The 18582-nt window shown below is 37.1% G+C and overlaps 1 protein-coding gene across 2 annotated transcripts in view; it reads right to left on the bottom strand.

The window, feature by feature from the left end:
* The window catches only part of PREX2 (phosphatidylinositol-3,4,5-trisphosphate dependent Rac exchange factor 2), a 225650-nt gene that overhangs the window by 57805 nt on the left and 149263 nt on the right, over positions 1–18582 (bottom strand). For both annotated transcript variants that reach the window (XM_039841811.1, XM_039841812.1), the window contains 3 exons: positions 14703–14920; positions 11160–11262; positions 4962–5105 (listed from right to left, as the gene is read on the bottom strand). In XM_039841811.1, coding sequence (XP_039697745.1) covers positions 4962–5105; positions 11160–11262; positions 14703–14920 — 465 coding nt within the window. The remainder of the gene's footprint in view (positions 1–4961; positions 5106–11159; positions 11263–14702; positions 14921–18582) is intronic.

The raw sequence follows: 18582 nt of genomic DNA, 5'->3' as shown, positions 1-18582 counted from the left end.
TTTGCTCTAGTTCAGTAAGGTTCTGGTCCCGAACACACACAAGAAATTAGAAGAAGTTTTCCCGATGAAACAATCCTCAGATACACGTCACATTCGTTTCCATTAACAGGATGTTTATTTGTGAAAAGCAAATATTCCAAGAGGATTCAGTCTACCAATCGTCACACTTCCATGTGGATTCTTCTGACTAGTAGTGAAGCTAATAATGAAAGCCCTTGAACTGGAGTGAGACCACAACTGCCACTCTTCAGTAGTCGTGTGACCTTGGGCGTGTTAATTAATATCTGAGATCCTCAGGGTCCTCATTTGTGAAATGGAAAAGAAGAGTGGCTACTAATTACGGTTCTTGGAAAAGAATTAAGTTAAATTATAGTATTAAGAGAGCCCATGACTGCTCTTATCATTTACGTGTTTTATGCACTAGGCAACATGCCCAGCGCCCTACAGGCATTATCTAATTTCCCGGAGATACAGAGTATACACGAGCGTGCTTAGTCAAACAGGAAGTTGGGGGAACTGTGAGGAGGGTCCAGGCCAATACACTTCGGTTTGTGATTTAAGGCCAGAAAGACTGGAAGGAGAACTCTAGGGAGGGGCGAGAGGGGATCTAAGGGTGGGAGGTGGGCGAGAATAAGAAAATACCTGGGATCTAATTTCTATAAAAGTTTTGATGGCTCAACTTTGACCAAAATGTCCAGTCCTGCTCTAAAAATTTGTTACAATATTAAACATACCGACGTTTTCATTCCATTTCTTGACATTTCCAAATTAACGAAAGTTAAAATTCACAATTATGTAAAATGTTCTTTAGAAAGGGAAAAGAGTCTATTTTTTGCCAAGAGTCTCAGCAAAATTTTATGGCGCCTGAATTGGGTTGTGAGGAAATGAACAAAAAAAGATCAATTCTATATTTAAAAAGTAAACTTTGTATGGCAGAGGAATGGAAAGAGAACCACATTCTTTATTTTAGGTGAATAGCTTGGTTATTTCTTGTTATATAGAGAAGAAAATGGAATGGTGTTTTACTAAATTAAATTTCTATTCTCAGAAAAGTAGGTGAAATATATAAGCATGTCCAAACTTCAAAGCTTGACATCTCCTTAGCATTTTCTTATCTAGTTTCCTCAGTTTTCATCCTGCAGGTATCTTGATTTCAGACTTCTAGTCTCCAGAACTCTGATAGAACAAATTCCTGTTGTTTTAAGCCATCCAGTTTGGGATCGTTTGCTGTGGGGGCCCTGGGAAACTAACACACACAGCTTCCGTGTCTCGCCTGGGAAATGTGTGCTCTCCACCCCGAAACTCTGGCTCTGTGGGTTTAAAGGTCCTGGCCCCAAAAAGCACACACTTTCCCTAGGAGACAAAGCAGCAGTCCCACTAAAATATAAGCTATGGCTGCCACCTGGGCACCTGAGGCTCCTTGTGCCCAAGGCACCAGCAGCCAAGGAATGCAGTCACCATCTGGGCACAGCTGACGGACAAAGAGCATGTATGGCGCCCGGGGGATCCACTCAGGTCCCTGTTGGCCTTCTCTTGCTCACTCGATGGTGAATGGACGACTGTACCAACTCTGGCCTTCAAAGCATAGTGACCAGGGGATCAGGCCCCTCAGAGATAAAGGTCTTAGTCATGCTAAGGTGACCAGCAGAGGTAAAGGCAGAGAGAAAGGCTAATCTGCTAAATGGATAGCAGAAGAGGGACATGAGACTCTACTGCAGCCAAGACCAGCTGTAGCAACAAGGGCTATATAGTTCGTCTTATTAATGTGTTTCTCCTACATTATGACCCCGGGAAGGGAGGCCCATCAGAAGACTACGTGAAGGAGACGCTCCCAGTCCTTACAGAGAAGAATGGACCTGAGGGTGCGAGCTGTGGACTATGGCGGATGCTTTTAGAGTCGCTCGCTCAGATCCCCTTTCAGAAATGACAGGCTCGTGGCCCAGCTGCTGTGATCGCGGGAGCACGTCCCTCAGCTGTTAGCTCTCCAGGGCATCTTCTGCCTTTGCTGGAGAAAACTGTCCTACCCAAATCGCATCCCCTCTAGGGGCAGCTGGCATCCTAATGACCTCCAGGGCAGAAGCAAAAAGGCCCCACCTCCACACCCCAGAATCCAATTCGGCAGTTCTTAACTGTATAATTGCACGGCATTTCATAATCCACACGGACCTGTGCTTTCTCACTCCCAGTGGGTGTTAGAATCACCTGGAAAGCTTCTAAAATGTACTGGAATCTCCCAGAGATTCTGACCAAATTGGTGTGGAGTGGGACCAAGCGTGGGTATTTTCTAAACCTCTCCCCCTCCCACACAAGATGATTAATACACAGCCAGTATGGAGAAACACCGAGAGCCGGTGTGAAGACCAGCCAGTGGGAGTGGGCGGAGGAAATGACCCTGAGTATCTGTCTTCCTCGTATTCCCATTTTCACCCAGTTTATAGGTACTTGCTTTATCTCACCAAGGGCTCAACGGAATTAATTCCCTGACCTGTAGGAAGTACATATAGAGACTGCTTTAGTGTGATCTTCACCTTCTAGCATTTTGGTTATGCTTTGTCCTGTCTGGTTGTTTCTGTGTTCCTTAAAACCTTAAAAATCGGTATCACTGTTTTGTCTGTCTAGATTCCTGTTCCCTGCAGCTCTGGCCTTTAATGATATTCATTCCCCTACTCACTTCCACCTCTGGAATTCCTGATCTAACAGTGGGTCCCATCTCTGCAGGGTGCCCCATCAAGGAGTGTCCCCTCCTCTGTCCAGTGTCCAATAAGGCAAGAAAAGTGGGAAGAAGGCAGTATATTTGCTTCCCGTCCTACGTATGTGGCACCACAGACAACTTTCAGAGAGCCGACTTTAATGCATTTCCCAGGAAGTTTTCAAACTCACCTAATTTTTCTATTTTTTCTTTGCCAGCAAAGACCCATGTATGCAGGTACACGAGAAACTAAAACCCTGCAAAAAAACCCCGACTCCCCAGCATAGACCCCATTTGGAATCTCGTCTTGTTACCACCACTTGTAATTACCAGATGGTAATCTTGACTCAAGCTAGGGCTGCATTTCCTGTGCTTCCCTCAAGCTGATGAATACTGAGTTACGTGGGAGTTTTATGAACGCAGTGGAACTTCTGCAAGCCCTTTAAATAAACGACCTTCTCAAGGACAGGATTTAAAGAGACAAACTGTTCTCTGGTCTTCTTTACCTATCTGTGATCTCAACTGCTGTAGTATTTCCACTATTGTTTATTCAACTCATTTCTTGTATTTTACTGCTGTGTGAATACTAAAACCTAATGTTTGCTGTAGTGTCTCATTAAATTACAGTTTAAAAACGATATTGTACTCACTGAAATAATATATATTTAGGGATTCTTTTTAAATTCGTTTTAGCCACAATTGCAAAATAGAGGTTACTTGCAAAGCAATCTTTCTCCTATGCACATTTGCTGCTGGGTATGAATATTCAGCTATTTCTGGCTGATGTGTCACAAATGTAATAATTTTTTTTTAAAGAAAAGATGCTTAATGCCATCTGTCATCTCAGTAATAATTTCAAAGGCAGAATTTTTAAAAAGAGAAATAAAGGGAAAGAAATGAAGAGTCTTTAACAACTGTAAGCTCTGGTTAAACCCATAAAAGTTAACATTCCAGACAAATGTCCTTCCCCGTCTCCTAAAACCATGTCTCTGTGATGGCTTTTAACATTTTTTAGACTAAACTATTCTCCTAACATAGCTCCAAACATCTATTTTTGCTCTGTTTCTGTTTCTTTTTTATTCCTTGTCATTACAGAAGAATCTTGCATTACCTTATGGACTGTACTACCATCCTCCAAAGAAAATGAAAATACCTTTTAATAACACCTATGATCTTCTCTTCACTGAAACTTTCCTCTGCTTAAATGTGTATTCTTGCCAAGAATCTGTTAAAGGTAGTCATTGTTTTTAAATGACGGCAGGTGGAGGAAAGGCAATCTATCTTTTAGATTTAAAATAACATGCATGCGGTACAAGCAGAATTTTCACTTGGTAGTGAATTTAAATTTCATATGCCTGTCTGTTCTTCAGTTAATTTTATTCCTCTACTCTTCTCATTTTTCATTAGAAAATAAAAATTCCACAGCAAAACCAATGCAGGTCTTGAAAACTCAAAAGAAGAAAATATAGAATGCTCTATGATGCCACTCAGAAAAGTTGATATAATCTTGTGACCACAATGTGAATTAAAAAAAGAAAGAAAAAATCATAGACTAGAGGAAACTAAACAATAATCTGGCCTCTGGTCTTTTTTAGGCAGTACTTATGACCCCAAATAATAATAATAATAAAAAAGATCCAGAACATTCCCTTAAAAACCAGTTCACTGCAAAAATCTTCTTAATCATGTTAATCTTAATTTCTTCTGCAGTTGACACTCATTGTTCATTGCCAAAAAAAACTTTTTTATTTACAAAAAGAATATATTTTTATTGACAAAAATAGACATAATGAAGAAAAACTCAGAATAAAAAATTATGATTAATCACGCAAATGTATTAAAAACATTTTACATGCGTGTAAGCATACGTATATGTATGATATAATTGAGACTATAATATAAATTATTTTTTTGCAATCTGTATGTATATATTGCCAAAACTTTTTCCATCTCATGAAATATTTTTAACTATACAATTTTAATGGCCCTACTATCATGTATAAGCCAAATTAATTTATCTTTATGTATTTCAACCACTCGGGCCTTGTTTCTCCATTATAAATAATGCTGTAATCTTAACTGATAAATAGTGAAACCATATGTGATTCTTTCCTTAATAAACATTCCCAGAAGTAAATACATTACCTAGATACTATGCAAGAATTTTTGAATTAATAAAAAAATAATGATGGTTACAATTAAACTTATTTCTGAAAACTGATCACGATAAAATAGTTTAAGTATGTAAAGCATAAAAAGGGAAGCAGTTTACCTTGTGCAAAAAGAACAGGATGAATTTTGAAGCCTCCTCCATTTTTCAACCGTTGAGGCAGCTGTTCAAAGTGGTAAGTATCAATGTAGAAGTAAACCTTCAGAGCTTGTCGGGTTCCCTCCACTTGATACGTAAGAGGAACATCTAAAATGACATTTAATGTTACATTACTTCCTACAATCAGGTCACATTATATGGTATATTTGTTAACCTTTAAAAAGAATCCTGAAAATTACTAGAAACTAATATCTTAAAAGTACCCGTGTACATCGAGTTCAGGTTAGGCACACTTACAGGGCTGGTCAGTGAAAGACTATAAATCAGATTCACTAGCTAAAGCAACAGATTTATTACTATACTGTATATAAAATTCTGTAAGAGGCAATTTTGTTACACTTTGACACACCGGATGCCTCACTTAACTAAATGAGAGTTTAGTTCCACGTGGTTTGAAATCACAACCTCCCAAGGCCTCTGCCTCATTCATATTTTAGTCAAAACGAGTCCATGGGGTATACCGCGTAAGTAGTGTGCAAGCAACTGAGCAGAGAGCAGCCTTGGTCAGCGTCAGCACAGGCTCTGCAAGTTCCATTCCTTAAGCCCCAGATCAGAAATGGATTACCTCAGCTGCTGCCTAAGTCATCAGAAATCATCTGTCCAAATTCTTTTAGCTGTTTTCAAATCTTAAATCTAATTACTCAAAAAAAAAAAAGAAAGAAAAAGAAAAGAAAAAAGAAAAAAACCAAGTAACTCAAAAAGCTAAAATGCTGCAGGAGTGTATCTCAGTGCTATCATAAGTCCTCTTCATTTTATGATGCTTATCCACGACAAATAATTTTCACATAATTGAAAGACAACGTAAAATCTTTCTCAAAAGCTAGAATAGTCACATTAACCAAATAGTCACATTAACCAGTTAAAGATTAAACCCAAAATCTAGTAGGCATTTAATACATGTTCTTGACTCAATATTTATTATTTCTAACCTGCTTCTTGAAATAAAACTGTGTATAGAAGGAGAGTTCAAGGTTAAGTATCATTGATAACAGATTCCAGATTTCTTATTAAATGTATCTAATTCTGTATATCAAGAGAGGCATTGTAGCACCATCTACAAGTATCTTTTAGGCATATATTAATGATGCTAATTTTATTTTGTTTCTTTTTTTTTAAGAGAGAAGACCGAGTTTGGTTTAGGAAAAAGAATAAATAAATTTCTCAGTTGAAGAGCTGGAAATTAACTACATTTCAATGATTGGTTCTAAAGTAAAGAAAAAAGATGCATGGACACTAAAGAAAACATAGATTTTTACATACTAAATATTGGTATCTTCTAGTTCCCCTTTTCATACAATGTCTCTTATATCTACTTTAAGTTTTGTTAAATTATATCCCTTTACTCTTTGGCACCAAGGTAGCCAATATCTGTGTTGCCAAATAAATAATGTTATTGAAAGGAAAATAATATTGTAGCGGTCCAGTTCCCTATTATAGAACTAACAAAGAAGAAATAAAGATGCTATACCAAGAATTAAGAAACGGAAAAACACTGAAAATTATGAAGTACATTAAATTTAAAATGAAGTTTAAAACTGAGAGTCCTACAAAAAAGAATGGAAACCTATTTCAAAGTATTTGGTGCACCTGAAAAGTACATAATAATGTGGAGTTGAAAACTGCTTCCTTTTACTTGTGGAAGGTTATCAACCATGAAAAATAAACTTGATGATTAGAACTACCCAATGATTAAAAGCTTCAAGGACATTATTGCATAAAGAAAGGGTCTCTGGTTCCACCCTTCTGAGGGATTCATCCAAGAGAGAAGTTTTGATGGTGAGATCCCATCCCTTTAAACACAGCCCCCCGTCATGGAATGGGTCAGCGAGTCTCAAAGCAAGCCTTTGACTAAGAAGTTGTCTGTTCCCTTTGCCTGAATTGCTCTTCCTTGACCCTCTGTCTTGTCCTTCAAATTTCAGCTTAAAGGTTACTTCTACTGAGAGACCTTCCCTGGAGACCCCTTAAAGGTCCACTTCACTCTTATTCTTTATGTAGTGCTCATTTTTGGCATAGGATTGATCATGGCCTTAATTGTCTCTGTCGTTGATTCCTTATTTGCCATCTCCCAACTAGGCCGTGAACTCCATGAAGACAGGGACAGGTGTCTTACTCGCCATGGCATCCACAGTTCCAGGCACAATGCCTGGCCCATACGGAAAGAGTAGAGGTTCGAAGGATTCATTTTCCTAATGAATACTATAAAATTACCTGTATCACCATTAAAAAGGGGGAAATCTGTCATCATTATATTCTCCATGAACATAAATCATTCCTCACTGGTCTCCAAGCCCCACGCCAACAGAGACTTTATATTATTTATCACCATTATCTCCCTAGAATTTAGTTCAGCAGTTAGCATGTTATCTATATTTAAGGATGATTAATAAAATACCTTCAACTCAGACATCTGAGTTCTACTTGCTTGGCTTGCCATATTTCTTCAGAATCTCATTATTCTTGAATGTGAAAATAAGACTGAGTAATGCTGAATATAGCTTTTTAAAAAGAAGGCAAAGTAATTAAGTGAGGAGGATGGATTCAAATATTTACTGAATACTACCATGAGCCTGGTAAAATGTTAGAGACTTTCAAATACATTATCTTCTTGAAACCTCGTAACCCTGTGAATCAGGGAAAGCGAATATTCTCGTGTTTGAAGATGAAAGCCAGGATGTGAACGAAGAGTCAAGGTCAGTGTTCTCTTTCTTCTCCTGTGTCTTCATGCTTCCACCCCTCTGTACACAGTCCTTCCCTCAGAGACAACTAGTTTTCATTACAGTGACGCAAATTAATTAGGCGATCAGACTCCTCCGCTCGTATGCTTATAAAAAGATCAAATCACATGCAGTTAATGGTAAAGCCCTAGTTTTCTTACCCCACTTAAATAAAACGTGATGACGCTGGGTACTGAACAATTCTCTTCTTTCCTGAATCAACTTAAAATGACAACTATATCCCTATCATCACTATTTTAATTTCTTTGGAATATCTCGTTGTGTAGTATTGAGACAGAGCTTTCACTGGGGAAATATTTTTGGAAGCTGAGGTTATGCTTTGAGGAAGTATATAAAAACGTATTGCCAAATGCATATCACAGTTTTTGTGTTTGTCATAGGTTCGTCTATACTTACATACTAATATTGCTTACATGGTCTTAATTATCTTCAATATTTAATATATCTTTCAATATGCCAATGTTAAATCTCTCGGGGTGGATATGCAATAAGTAAATATTTTATCAAAGTTATAATATGGTTCCTCTCTTGCTTCCTTAACAGACCTTTCACCAGGAATGTCATATTTGAACCATGGAAAACAGTACCTCTGTGAGCTTCTAGTTCCTCAGGCAAATTTAAAAGAAAAAATATTAGGTTATATTGTGAAAATAGAGGTTCTCTACCTTCAGCAAAAGTGTGCGTACACTATTCAAGTAAATAAAAATATATTCTATTTTACACATGCCCACAGAAGACCATACGATTTGTTCAAAAATATTATCTTTATCAAGTAATCTACTTTCCCGGGCAAATTCTCCGTTGAATATAACCTATATTCCTAACATTATCATTCATGTTTTTGTTCTCCCTTATTTGTCAGTGAAGGTGAAACTTCAATAAAATTCTATTCTCTTTACCTTCATAATTTAGTAAATACAGAATCAACCACTTTCCCCACCTCCACAGCTACCCTCAAGATCAAGTCACCATCACCATTTATCTGGGTGACTATGCAGCTTCCTAACTGGTCTCTCTGCTTCTGTCCTGGCAGGGATGGTCAACGGCGGTCTGAGGCAGCCTTTAGCGGGTAAGCCAGATCGCGCCATCCCTCTGCTCAGGGGCTAAATGAGAAAGGCAAAGTTCTTTCAACGGTCTGGTCTCTTCTTCCTTCTCACATCGTCCTCTTTTCTCCTCACTCACCCCAGTGCAGCCACACAGGCCTCCTTGCTATCCTGACAGGATGCCACACATGCTCCCACCTCGGTCCTTGCTCTTACTGTTCCAAAGGATCTGGAACGCCCCCTCCTGAGTGTCTGCACACCTCGCTCCCAGGACCCCTTCAGTTGTTTGCTCTCCTCCTTCATGGACCTTCTCTCATTAGCTATTAAACGTTTGCAACCTTTCACCTGGCCTTTCATTTTCATCCTTTGTTCTCTTCTATTTCCCTCATACATTCATATTATTTTATTCTAATTTATTATCAAATGAACTCATTCTTCCTGCTTATTCTTTACCTCTCCCCACTTGAATATCAGCTCCGTGAGGGCTACCTACCTGTCTGTTTAGTTCTCTGCTGTATCCAACGGCAAGGATAGTGTTTGACCATAAGTAGGCATTTAAGAAATTTTTGATGAATAAATGATTAAATCATATCATGGATTAAATGAATCTTTACTGAGTTCCTATTCATTGTACTAGACATTGGAAATGTAAAAATAAATAAGAATCTTTCCCAGCCCTAAGGAAGCTCACATCTTCTATCAGAATACACAATGCCTCACACTTACAAAAAAACAAAAGAGAAAAATAACAAACCGCTAAAAGAATTCTTGGATTAACAGATATATTTTAAAGCTATTTATGACAATGTTGACATGGTATGTAATGATAACTTGCAGAAACTAAAAGATATAAAAATTAAACCCTAGGTATTGCTATTTCTCTGATTGGATACTTCTAAATTACTGTCTTTGTTAGGTTTCATGACAGCAAATTGCTAAATAGAAGGAATACTTTTCAATTCTCAATTCAATGCATGAAGTAACTTCTTTGTCTTTGCAACAACATACAACTATACTCTGTTGATTGAAATTCACTCCTTCATTCTTCACACTCAGTTTCTTTTTCCTTCTTTTATAAGCATAAAACCATTTTGCCTGTGGCAGAGTATACATCGATACTTGTTCATTCATTTCCTTCAAAAAAAATATTGCCTCTTTTTGTTCTAGGCACTTGGGTGCCGGAGAAACAATAATGAACAAGATGGGAAAAGGTTTTCAATCTTGGATATTGTACAGGATAAACAAATGAATCAAGATAGTTACTGTGATTATATTTGTACATATTAAATTTTGACACAGATGAAATAATTTTCATTTCATTTTTAGGTTAGGAAAACAATGTAGACTACTCCTTCAGAATTAAATTATAAATTTTATCAATTATTGTCAGATCAAACAATTATAACGTCTTTCTCAACTGGTTTAGATCTAAATTCTATACAATGTGAACATAACGTAGGGCTGTTTTTTCTTGGCTCTGAAACCTTGTTTTCATTGCCTGCTAACACATTCGACATGATCAATTGAAGACAAGGAGTGCAAACAGTTCAGTCAATTTTGCTATGCAATTGTTATATATTTGAGAAAAAGTTTTAGAGGCTACAGAATTTATCCACACAGCCAGAAACATTAGGGCAGTCCTTTTATATATATATATATATATTATATATATATATATATTTATGTATATGTAATATATATATATGTAATATATTTAGTATAATATATATTATATTATATATATATGTAAAATATAACATGAAAATAGCAGCAGAAAGGACAAATATTCTATGATCCTACTTACATGCGGTACCTAGCGTAGAAAAAGTCATAGAGACAGAAAGTCGAACAGAAGTTACTAGGCACCGGAGGAGGGGGACATGGCGACTCATTGTTTGATGAGTTTAGCATTTCTGTTTGGGAGGATGAAAATTTCTGGATATGGATGTTGGAAATGCTGCACAGCATTGTGACTGCATTTAATGCCACGAATTCCATACTGAAAATTGGTCAAATGATAAATTTTATGGTATGTATGTTTTACCACAATAAAAGAAAGAAAGAAAGAAAATCTCGACTAGCCCAAAATTTGATGCACGCACTCAAAAAAAGTTTTTGAAGCCAAACTAATAGATCAAAATGAAAGTTTAGAATTATCTGTCGATTTAAATGATATATACTTTCTATCACTTTCAAATTGGCTATGATTAATTATTTTGGCCTAAGTATGATATTTTATATAAGACAATTTATACTTATTAAATATCTCATTAAATATAGTAATATCAAATTATCACCATATGTTGTTGTTTGATGCCAAAGAAATTCTAGAAAACCACCCCCTGAAACCTGTAACTACTTACTAGCAACTAGTGGTTCCTCTTCTGATGGTCTAAAGAAAAAAGAAACCTTTTCTAAATCGAAGAGTGCAACCAGTGTATCTTCGAGCATGGCTTGTTCATCTGTCTGGAAAGAAAGAAAAACAATACATAATATAATAGGTTTTCATAGAACATAACATAACATTACACAACAAAACATCTCCAGCCCAAACTAGCTTCACTTGTGTTTTATTCACATACAAACCAAATTATCAACACTTAACTAAGAATTTACTACCTAAAATGAAATTAATATATCTCTTAAAGTTGTTTCTTTTACAGTTTTATACTTTTCCTTTTCTCTACCATCTAAATGGTTCATATGACTTTTCAGTCTATTGTATAGCTAGATTCTAATCATATTGATTTTGCTTATTATTTACAAATAAATATGTACAAAAAGCATGCTATTTGCCTCTAAATTTCTATAATCTTATAAATGTAACAGCTGAAAGGAAATAATGTTGTTTTATTAAAAAGCCACAGCAAATAACGGTCACTCTATTTTACACTAAGATAGTCTATTCATCATTCATCTTGCAATTTATTAGAACTGTGATGAAAGCAATTTGCATGTATGTCATGATTTTTCTTTCAAAGAGCTTGGGGACAAGAATCATTTTCACCTCACTCGTCTTTATGGGGCCTTAACTTAGAATCTTGTGACTATGAGATCTGATTTGTTTTTAATCGTTTGCTTCATTCTTATAGCATGTTTTTTTTTTTAAGCTGAGGCAGGTAGGCCCAAACGTGGTAAGGAGTCTGGTGCATGTTTCAGCAACATCATCTTTCAAGTGCTAGATCCTGGCCTTCCTGTGAGCAGTTTAGTGTACTAGTTAGAGGCATTTACTAATTTCCTCATGAAAGAATAATTAGCCTTATCATACACAGCTTATCTATTAAAGGTAACGTTTGCTTCCTTAAGAATGTCAATGATCCTTTTAAACAATAATTTCGACATGCTTTCAACACAGTTTATAAAGCTGCTGTGAGCTTATAGTCAGAGTATGGGGCAGCATTAGTAGAGGATGAAGGAATGATAAAGAATTTCCATTGTGTGAAAAAGAATCACTAAGGCCATTCCAGGTTCCCAAAAAGGGCAGCACGGACACCAAAAGGTTAACAGAATCTTCACCTTTGCACCTTGGTTTGGTGCTTAATATAGGGTATGGTACACAGTAAGTGCTGGATTAATGTTTACCAAACCGTTATTTTTTTTTTTTAAGTCCTTTGAAGCAGTAGAAAAATACATGAATCTGGAATTGAAAGGACAGGATTGAAGAATCGGCATTTTTCCAGTTGAGAGGAATACGCAGAGGAGGGACTGTCCCAAACAGGCTGGCCTCTGATCGCTGAAGGGCCAGCCACGATGCTCCAGCAGATACGGCTAAAGCGAAACCTAAGTGACCACGGCCGTGCTCAGAGCTCGGGACATACAGACCGCCAGTGCCTGAGAGCCCTTCGCACTGCTAGGAGGTTGTTATGCTCTTGTTTCAGAGGCGGAAAGACTATGGGTTTCTTTGATTTTTGTTTTAGCAGCTTTGGATTTTTTTATCTTTTTTTTTTTTAATCAATCTTATAGCATGGCTTGTTCATAAACTTGTTTCCTAAGACCAATTTAAAGACAGCTTTCTTGAGATATAATGCACATACTTTAAAATTCACCCATTTCAAGTGTAAGGCTAGCCTCAGGCAACCCGCAGTCTACTTTCCGTCTCTAATATTTGCCTATTCACACATTATATAATGATGGAATCAAACAACATGTGGTCTTTTGTAACTGGCTTATTTCACGTAGCATTACGTTTTCAACATTCGCCCATGTCGTAGCATGTGTCAGCACTTTGTTCCTTTCTATTGCTGAATAATATTCTACCGCATGGATATACCACAACTTGTTTATCTGCTCATCAGTTCACGGCTTTTGGGTTGTTTCCACCTTTTAGTTATTATGAATAATCTTGCTAGGAACATTTGTGTACAAGTTTTTGAGTGAATATAAGTTTTTGTTTCTCTTGGACATTACCTAGGAGTAGAATTTCTGGGTAATATGGAAATTCTGTTTAACATTTTGAGGAACTGTTAGACTGTTTCCCGAAATGGCTACACTGTTTTACATTCCTATCACCTTACCGACACTCATAACTGACTGTCCTCTGTATTATCACCATCCACATCACAGGTGGCATAGTAGCTCGTTGTAGTTTTGAGTTGCAGTTCCCCAATGGCTGATGATGTTGATCAACTTTTCATGTGCTTTTTGGCCATTTTATATCTTCTTTGAAGAAATATCTATTCAATCCTTTGCCCACTTTTTAATTGAATTTTTTATCGTTTAGTTTTAAGGATTCATTAAATAATCTAGCTATGTCACTTCTCAGATATATGAATTACAAATGTTTCTCTCATGCTTCAGGATTTCATATGAAATTAAGTTTCAAGTACCAGCACTTGAGTAGACAATAGCAGTTTTAAAGTAAGACTAGAATAGATATGAAGCCTCATTCATTCATTCATTCATTCAACAAACATCTAAGGGTCTTATTTCAAATTTTTCATTAATTAGATCTTTCTTATTTGGTATATTAGCAACCAAATAAGAAATCACTCACCCGCGTGGAGTGCACACAATCTTCTCAAAAGAATCTAATTGTTTCTCTGAAGTGCACTGAGGTGGACTTCCTTGCCTTATCATTCCAGAACCTTCTATGACTGTGCAGTACAGCGATTACCTCTCTAGCCCCACGTCACCAAAGAAAAACTCTATTTCAATGTATAGACTCATATGTATTTGTTTAAAAGCTCAGCCATGTTACTTGGTAGCTACATTCTCTGTATACTTTAATGAATGAAATGGCATGTCACGTGTAAAGATTTGCCTTTAAACATTATGACAACTGTCAGAATCATGGAAAGTATATGTGAAAAAACTCTAAGTTCACCACAGTGTTATTTATCAATATTTTGAGAGGCTTTCTTCATACCCACTGTGGAAAACCGATGCATAACCATGGACTATTCTACGGTAATTAAGGCAACGTTCTTAGATTAAACAGGACAAACATTCGAACAAAGGACGGAAATAAAATCATGGAACACACACAAATTTTAAACAGACTGGCAGACAGTATGACATGCAAGCTGTCAGAGTTCTCGATTAAGAATTCTCTAGAATATCAACCTCAGGGAGAGCTTGGGTTTCATGCAAGCTGTTTCTTCTAGAATAGAAATAAGGAATCAGCAGAAAGACGCTCGGTCGTCTGATGGCCCTTCTCAGTCAGTGCTTAAGGATGCAGGAATTAATACAGATGGAGGCTTTCTCGGCTTTTCGCGGCCACTGAGAATAGATAACAATCAGGAATACCTTCTAGATACCTATTAAAACTACGTTCGCACATGAACATATACATTCTTTTAAAGTAGCCGAATGACCGCTGAGACCATCGTAGCCACTTCTTACTTGGGAGTGTGTTACAACGTCTGTCACAGTCGACGCAGACAGTGGGGGGCGCTGCGATTCCTTACCAGGTTTGGTGACAGAAGCGACTGAAAGTGAAAGAGCACGCCGGCGTTCGCTATCTGGTCCAGCCACCGTCTGCTGGCTTCCCACGTTTCCATCTCGTTCTCCTTGCTGTTGTCAAACATCTGGTTTAAGGCCGCCATGAGCTGCTCCGAGAAGGCGCAGACTGTGGCCACGAGACTCTGGCAGAAAACCATGTCTCTTCGGAGCTGTGGGTCACTGTCTGTGATCCGGGGGAACAGAGAGACGGTTTTGAGAAACGTCATAACGAATTAAACCGATTCACCAAGCATTTACATTTTCTCTTATTTCATCCTTTCACTCAACTCACACCATGTGAAAAATGTCAATTTGAGCTCTATTAAGAAGCAAGTACATTTTAGAAAGTTGGCTTTTTAGAAAACATTAAACCCCAGAAAATGTTAGACACATTAAAATATTTTTTCTTAAGTGATATTGTGACTTTATTTTGTAATCATCAAATTGTTTTATAAAACCCAAGAAAAAAAAATAAGGCTGTATTTATTTCCATTTTTTTTTGCCGATGGTCCACAATCTGCATTTGTTGCATGACACTTTCCAATAGGGAAGTCCAAGTCCAATATTTCAATTTATGCCAGCAAGTGAAATACAGTATTATTAAGACTAAATTTTTAAAAATTACCTGCTAAACCTACTGAAATATTAATGTGAAAAGTATTTCGGAAAGGAGTATTGATGCCCGATCATTTGTAACAATAGGCAAATTTGTATCTCCTGAATTTACCTATGCAACTTCATGAGCTATAAATATATCTAGTTCATAAACTGTTATATTTCTTTGAAATAAGTAAGTTTATTTGTAGTTTTAGCATAAAGGGATTTTTACTAGGATTCTTAATCTGCAATTGACTGGATTTCTGACTGACTCATTTCGAAGGCATATTTACCTATGAACTGCCACTGTGAGCTGTGCCTCTGAGACCCTGATCACAAAAGGTTAACTTCTTTGGGCAGTTGGGTACATGCAAACTACATAAACAATATAAACACCAAGCCATACAGTATGAACACTGAAAAGTCACTTGTACTGGAAGAACAACAAAGGCAAAAATAATCATATTCCCAAAAGAGTATCAAACATTTTGAGGGCTCGCAACCTTCTGAAATGAAGCAGCATTGTCAATATCAGTGCATAACATAGATATAAATGCTGCCTTTATTCAGCGATGAGTTCTTGCTTTATTGATAAAAAGTTGTAATTTTTAAGTTGTTTACCAAGAACACAGAACGTCTGCCTTTAAAAACCATCAAAGGCATGTGTACACATAATGTAATTGCTGCATGTTACTCAGTTTCACTATTAGAAAAAGCTACTCTTGAAAATTTTATTAGGAAAGGAATTAAATATTAAAAAGATTTTATAATGAAATATTTATTTATTAGGTTGAACTATAAGAACTTGCTGTTTTAGTAGGTCGAAATGATTGAATATGGCATTCCCACACGGTTCAATTTATTAATTTAACCAATAACATATGTTAGACATTTTCCTTAAGTAGTTATATGCCATGTGCCCCATTCTAAAGGATGGAAAAGAGCATTTCCCAGATAACTATAAAATGGCTAAACTGGGAAAGAACTTTGTCCAATTCTCAAGAAAAGAGCAACACACCTATTTTGCTGTGTACGATTTCTAAAAGAGTGTCCATATTCAATAGATATTTACTAAATTATTGAATGAAAATAATAAACCAGGAAAGAAATTAACAAACAAATGAATTAAGCAAAATGAAAATGCATGAGCTCATGCTCTGACTTCTTAAAATGCCTGGATTTAGTCTGACTGAGAAGGATAATTCAGATTGTGTGGCTACATCGCTGAGGTTCAAGCCAGAAACTAAATAAGAAAAAATCGCCCTATATCTTCCCTACACATTCTTGCTTTGCCTTTCAGTTGATCCATAGTAAAGCAGAAAATCTAGAGAAGTTTTTAAAAAGTACTTCAGTAGCTTCGGCAGGAATACTCCCTCCTATAACTTGAGAATAATTTCTCAATAAAAATTGAACTATAAAGAAATTGCTTATATAAAGAATAGAAAGCTAAGGTCTACACAGGGAAGGACCTGGTTTCAGTGTGACCTTTACATGAGACCGCAGGGTTAGTAACTTTGCCGCCAGTGGAAATAATCATCTCCAAATTGCTTCTGAGAAAAAATTCTTAAATTTCTTCTTTTTTTTTTACTTTAAAAAAAGAATACGTGGATGTCTACCCTTCTCTCTGCTACTGAATTCTAATGCATTTTAAGGCAAATTAAAATTCTCATTCAACCTCATTACCAAATCAGTACAGATCACACAAAAGTTGCATTTGTTCATTAATTCAAACTTTTAACACCAAATGTCCCACGGGAATTAAACATTGCATGAATTACTGGGGGTATGAAGAAGTCCAAGTTGAGGCCTCGGCCACGTCGATGCTCATGACAGAGTGACAGAGTAGATATGCAAGATGCCCTTGGACCACACTGCCATCTAAATCTTAAATCAAAATGAAAAACACGTAATAATAAACGCGTATTCCTTCATGAGATGATTTTTCAATTGCCACCGTCCTATTTTCAACAGAGAATGAATGACTAGCTTACATCGACCTCAAAATGCACTTTATGTATTAAGAGCTTTTCAAGTGGCTTTTGGTGTGTTATCATCTCACAGTGAGTGACAAAGATAGAAAACTCAGAGTGGCAGAAAGGGGACTCCACTATCTTTCCCCAACTTCCATTTAGAGCATCTCACACATCGCTCCCCTCCATTCACCCCAGGCCCCTTCTCACTGTTGGTGTGAGAACACCTAGCGGTGGTACAGGCCTCTCCGAGCAACACGGGACCTCTGAGCGCCCCCGAAACAGGAAATGCCCTTGCAAGCGCTCATAGAGCCCACGCCTTTGTCCATGGGCCCTGTGGCTGTGGACCCTTCTCCCTTCTGCACCAGCAAACTTTAAATCATTGGTCGAGTCAACTCACTGATCTATTGAAACTCTTTAAAATATGATCTCCCCTCTAACATTTCTCCTCTCCTTTAGGAAGTAATGTGTACTTCTTTCTGCCACCACAGGCCCGGGGCATCCTTCTGCTAGGTGGCCAATAACCTAGCATTGTAAGAGTTTGTTTACTGATTTGTGAGCCCCAGGGACGATCGGCACAGAAGGCCAGGGGAAGTGGCATGCAATGTGAGTGATGCTCACAGACTTTCGAGACTTATCATCTGCTTTTGTCCACCCCTTCCATCAGTTTTAAACCAGATAATCCTAAGCATCAGATCTCTATATGTAAAATGGGGTATTCCTACTTCTCAGAGCTGCAGTAAAGATAAATGAGATAAAAACATTTAGAACACGTAGCAACGTGAAATTGGAGCATTACAGTGATGCTTCTTTTCTGTAGCGTCTAGCATGGTGCCCAGCACGGCGTGGGTGCTCAGTTTTATTGCTGAACGAAGAGAGAACAACGTGATAAAGAAGCCAAAATAAGATAACTCCCGGCAAAAACATATCTGTCTTTTCCTTTCAATTATGCATCTGTTTAAAATTCACAAGTCTCCATCCTTTCCAAAGCTATTCTCAGTCTTCATTTTTATCAATAAGAACTACATCAAGAATCACGAGAGCTGCTTCCAGCTTCTAGCAAAAGAAGAAGGCAAGGGGTTGTATTTCTTTTTTGTGACGGCTTGTTTATTCTTTACGCGGAGTAAGAATTCTCTTGTAGTGGGAATAGACTTTAAAAAAAAAAAAGACTTTTTTTTTTAACCTGTCAGGGGCTTCTGCTTCATTTCAATATTTAAGCGCCTACTTATGCTCATCTTCTACAAACATATTTTAAAATATGAACACTTTATTGAATCTC

The sequence above is a fragment of the Pteropus medius genome, unplaced genomic scaffold (assembly GCF_902729225.1).
Source record: "Pteropus medius unplaced genomic scaffold, Ma_sr-lr_union100, whole genome shotgun sequence".
NCBI lineage: Eukaryota > Metazoa > Chordata > Mammalia > Chiroptera > Pteropodidae > Pteropus > Pteropus medius.
This window is presented reverse-complemented; position numbering and strand designations above follow the sequence as displayed.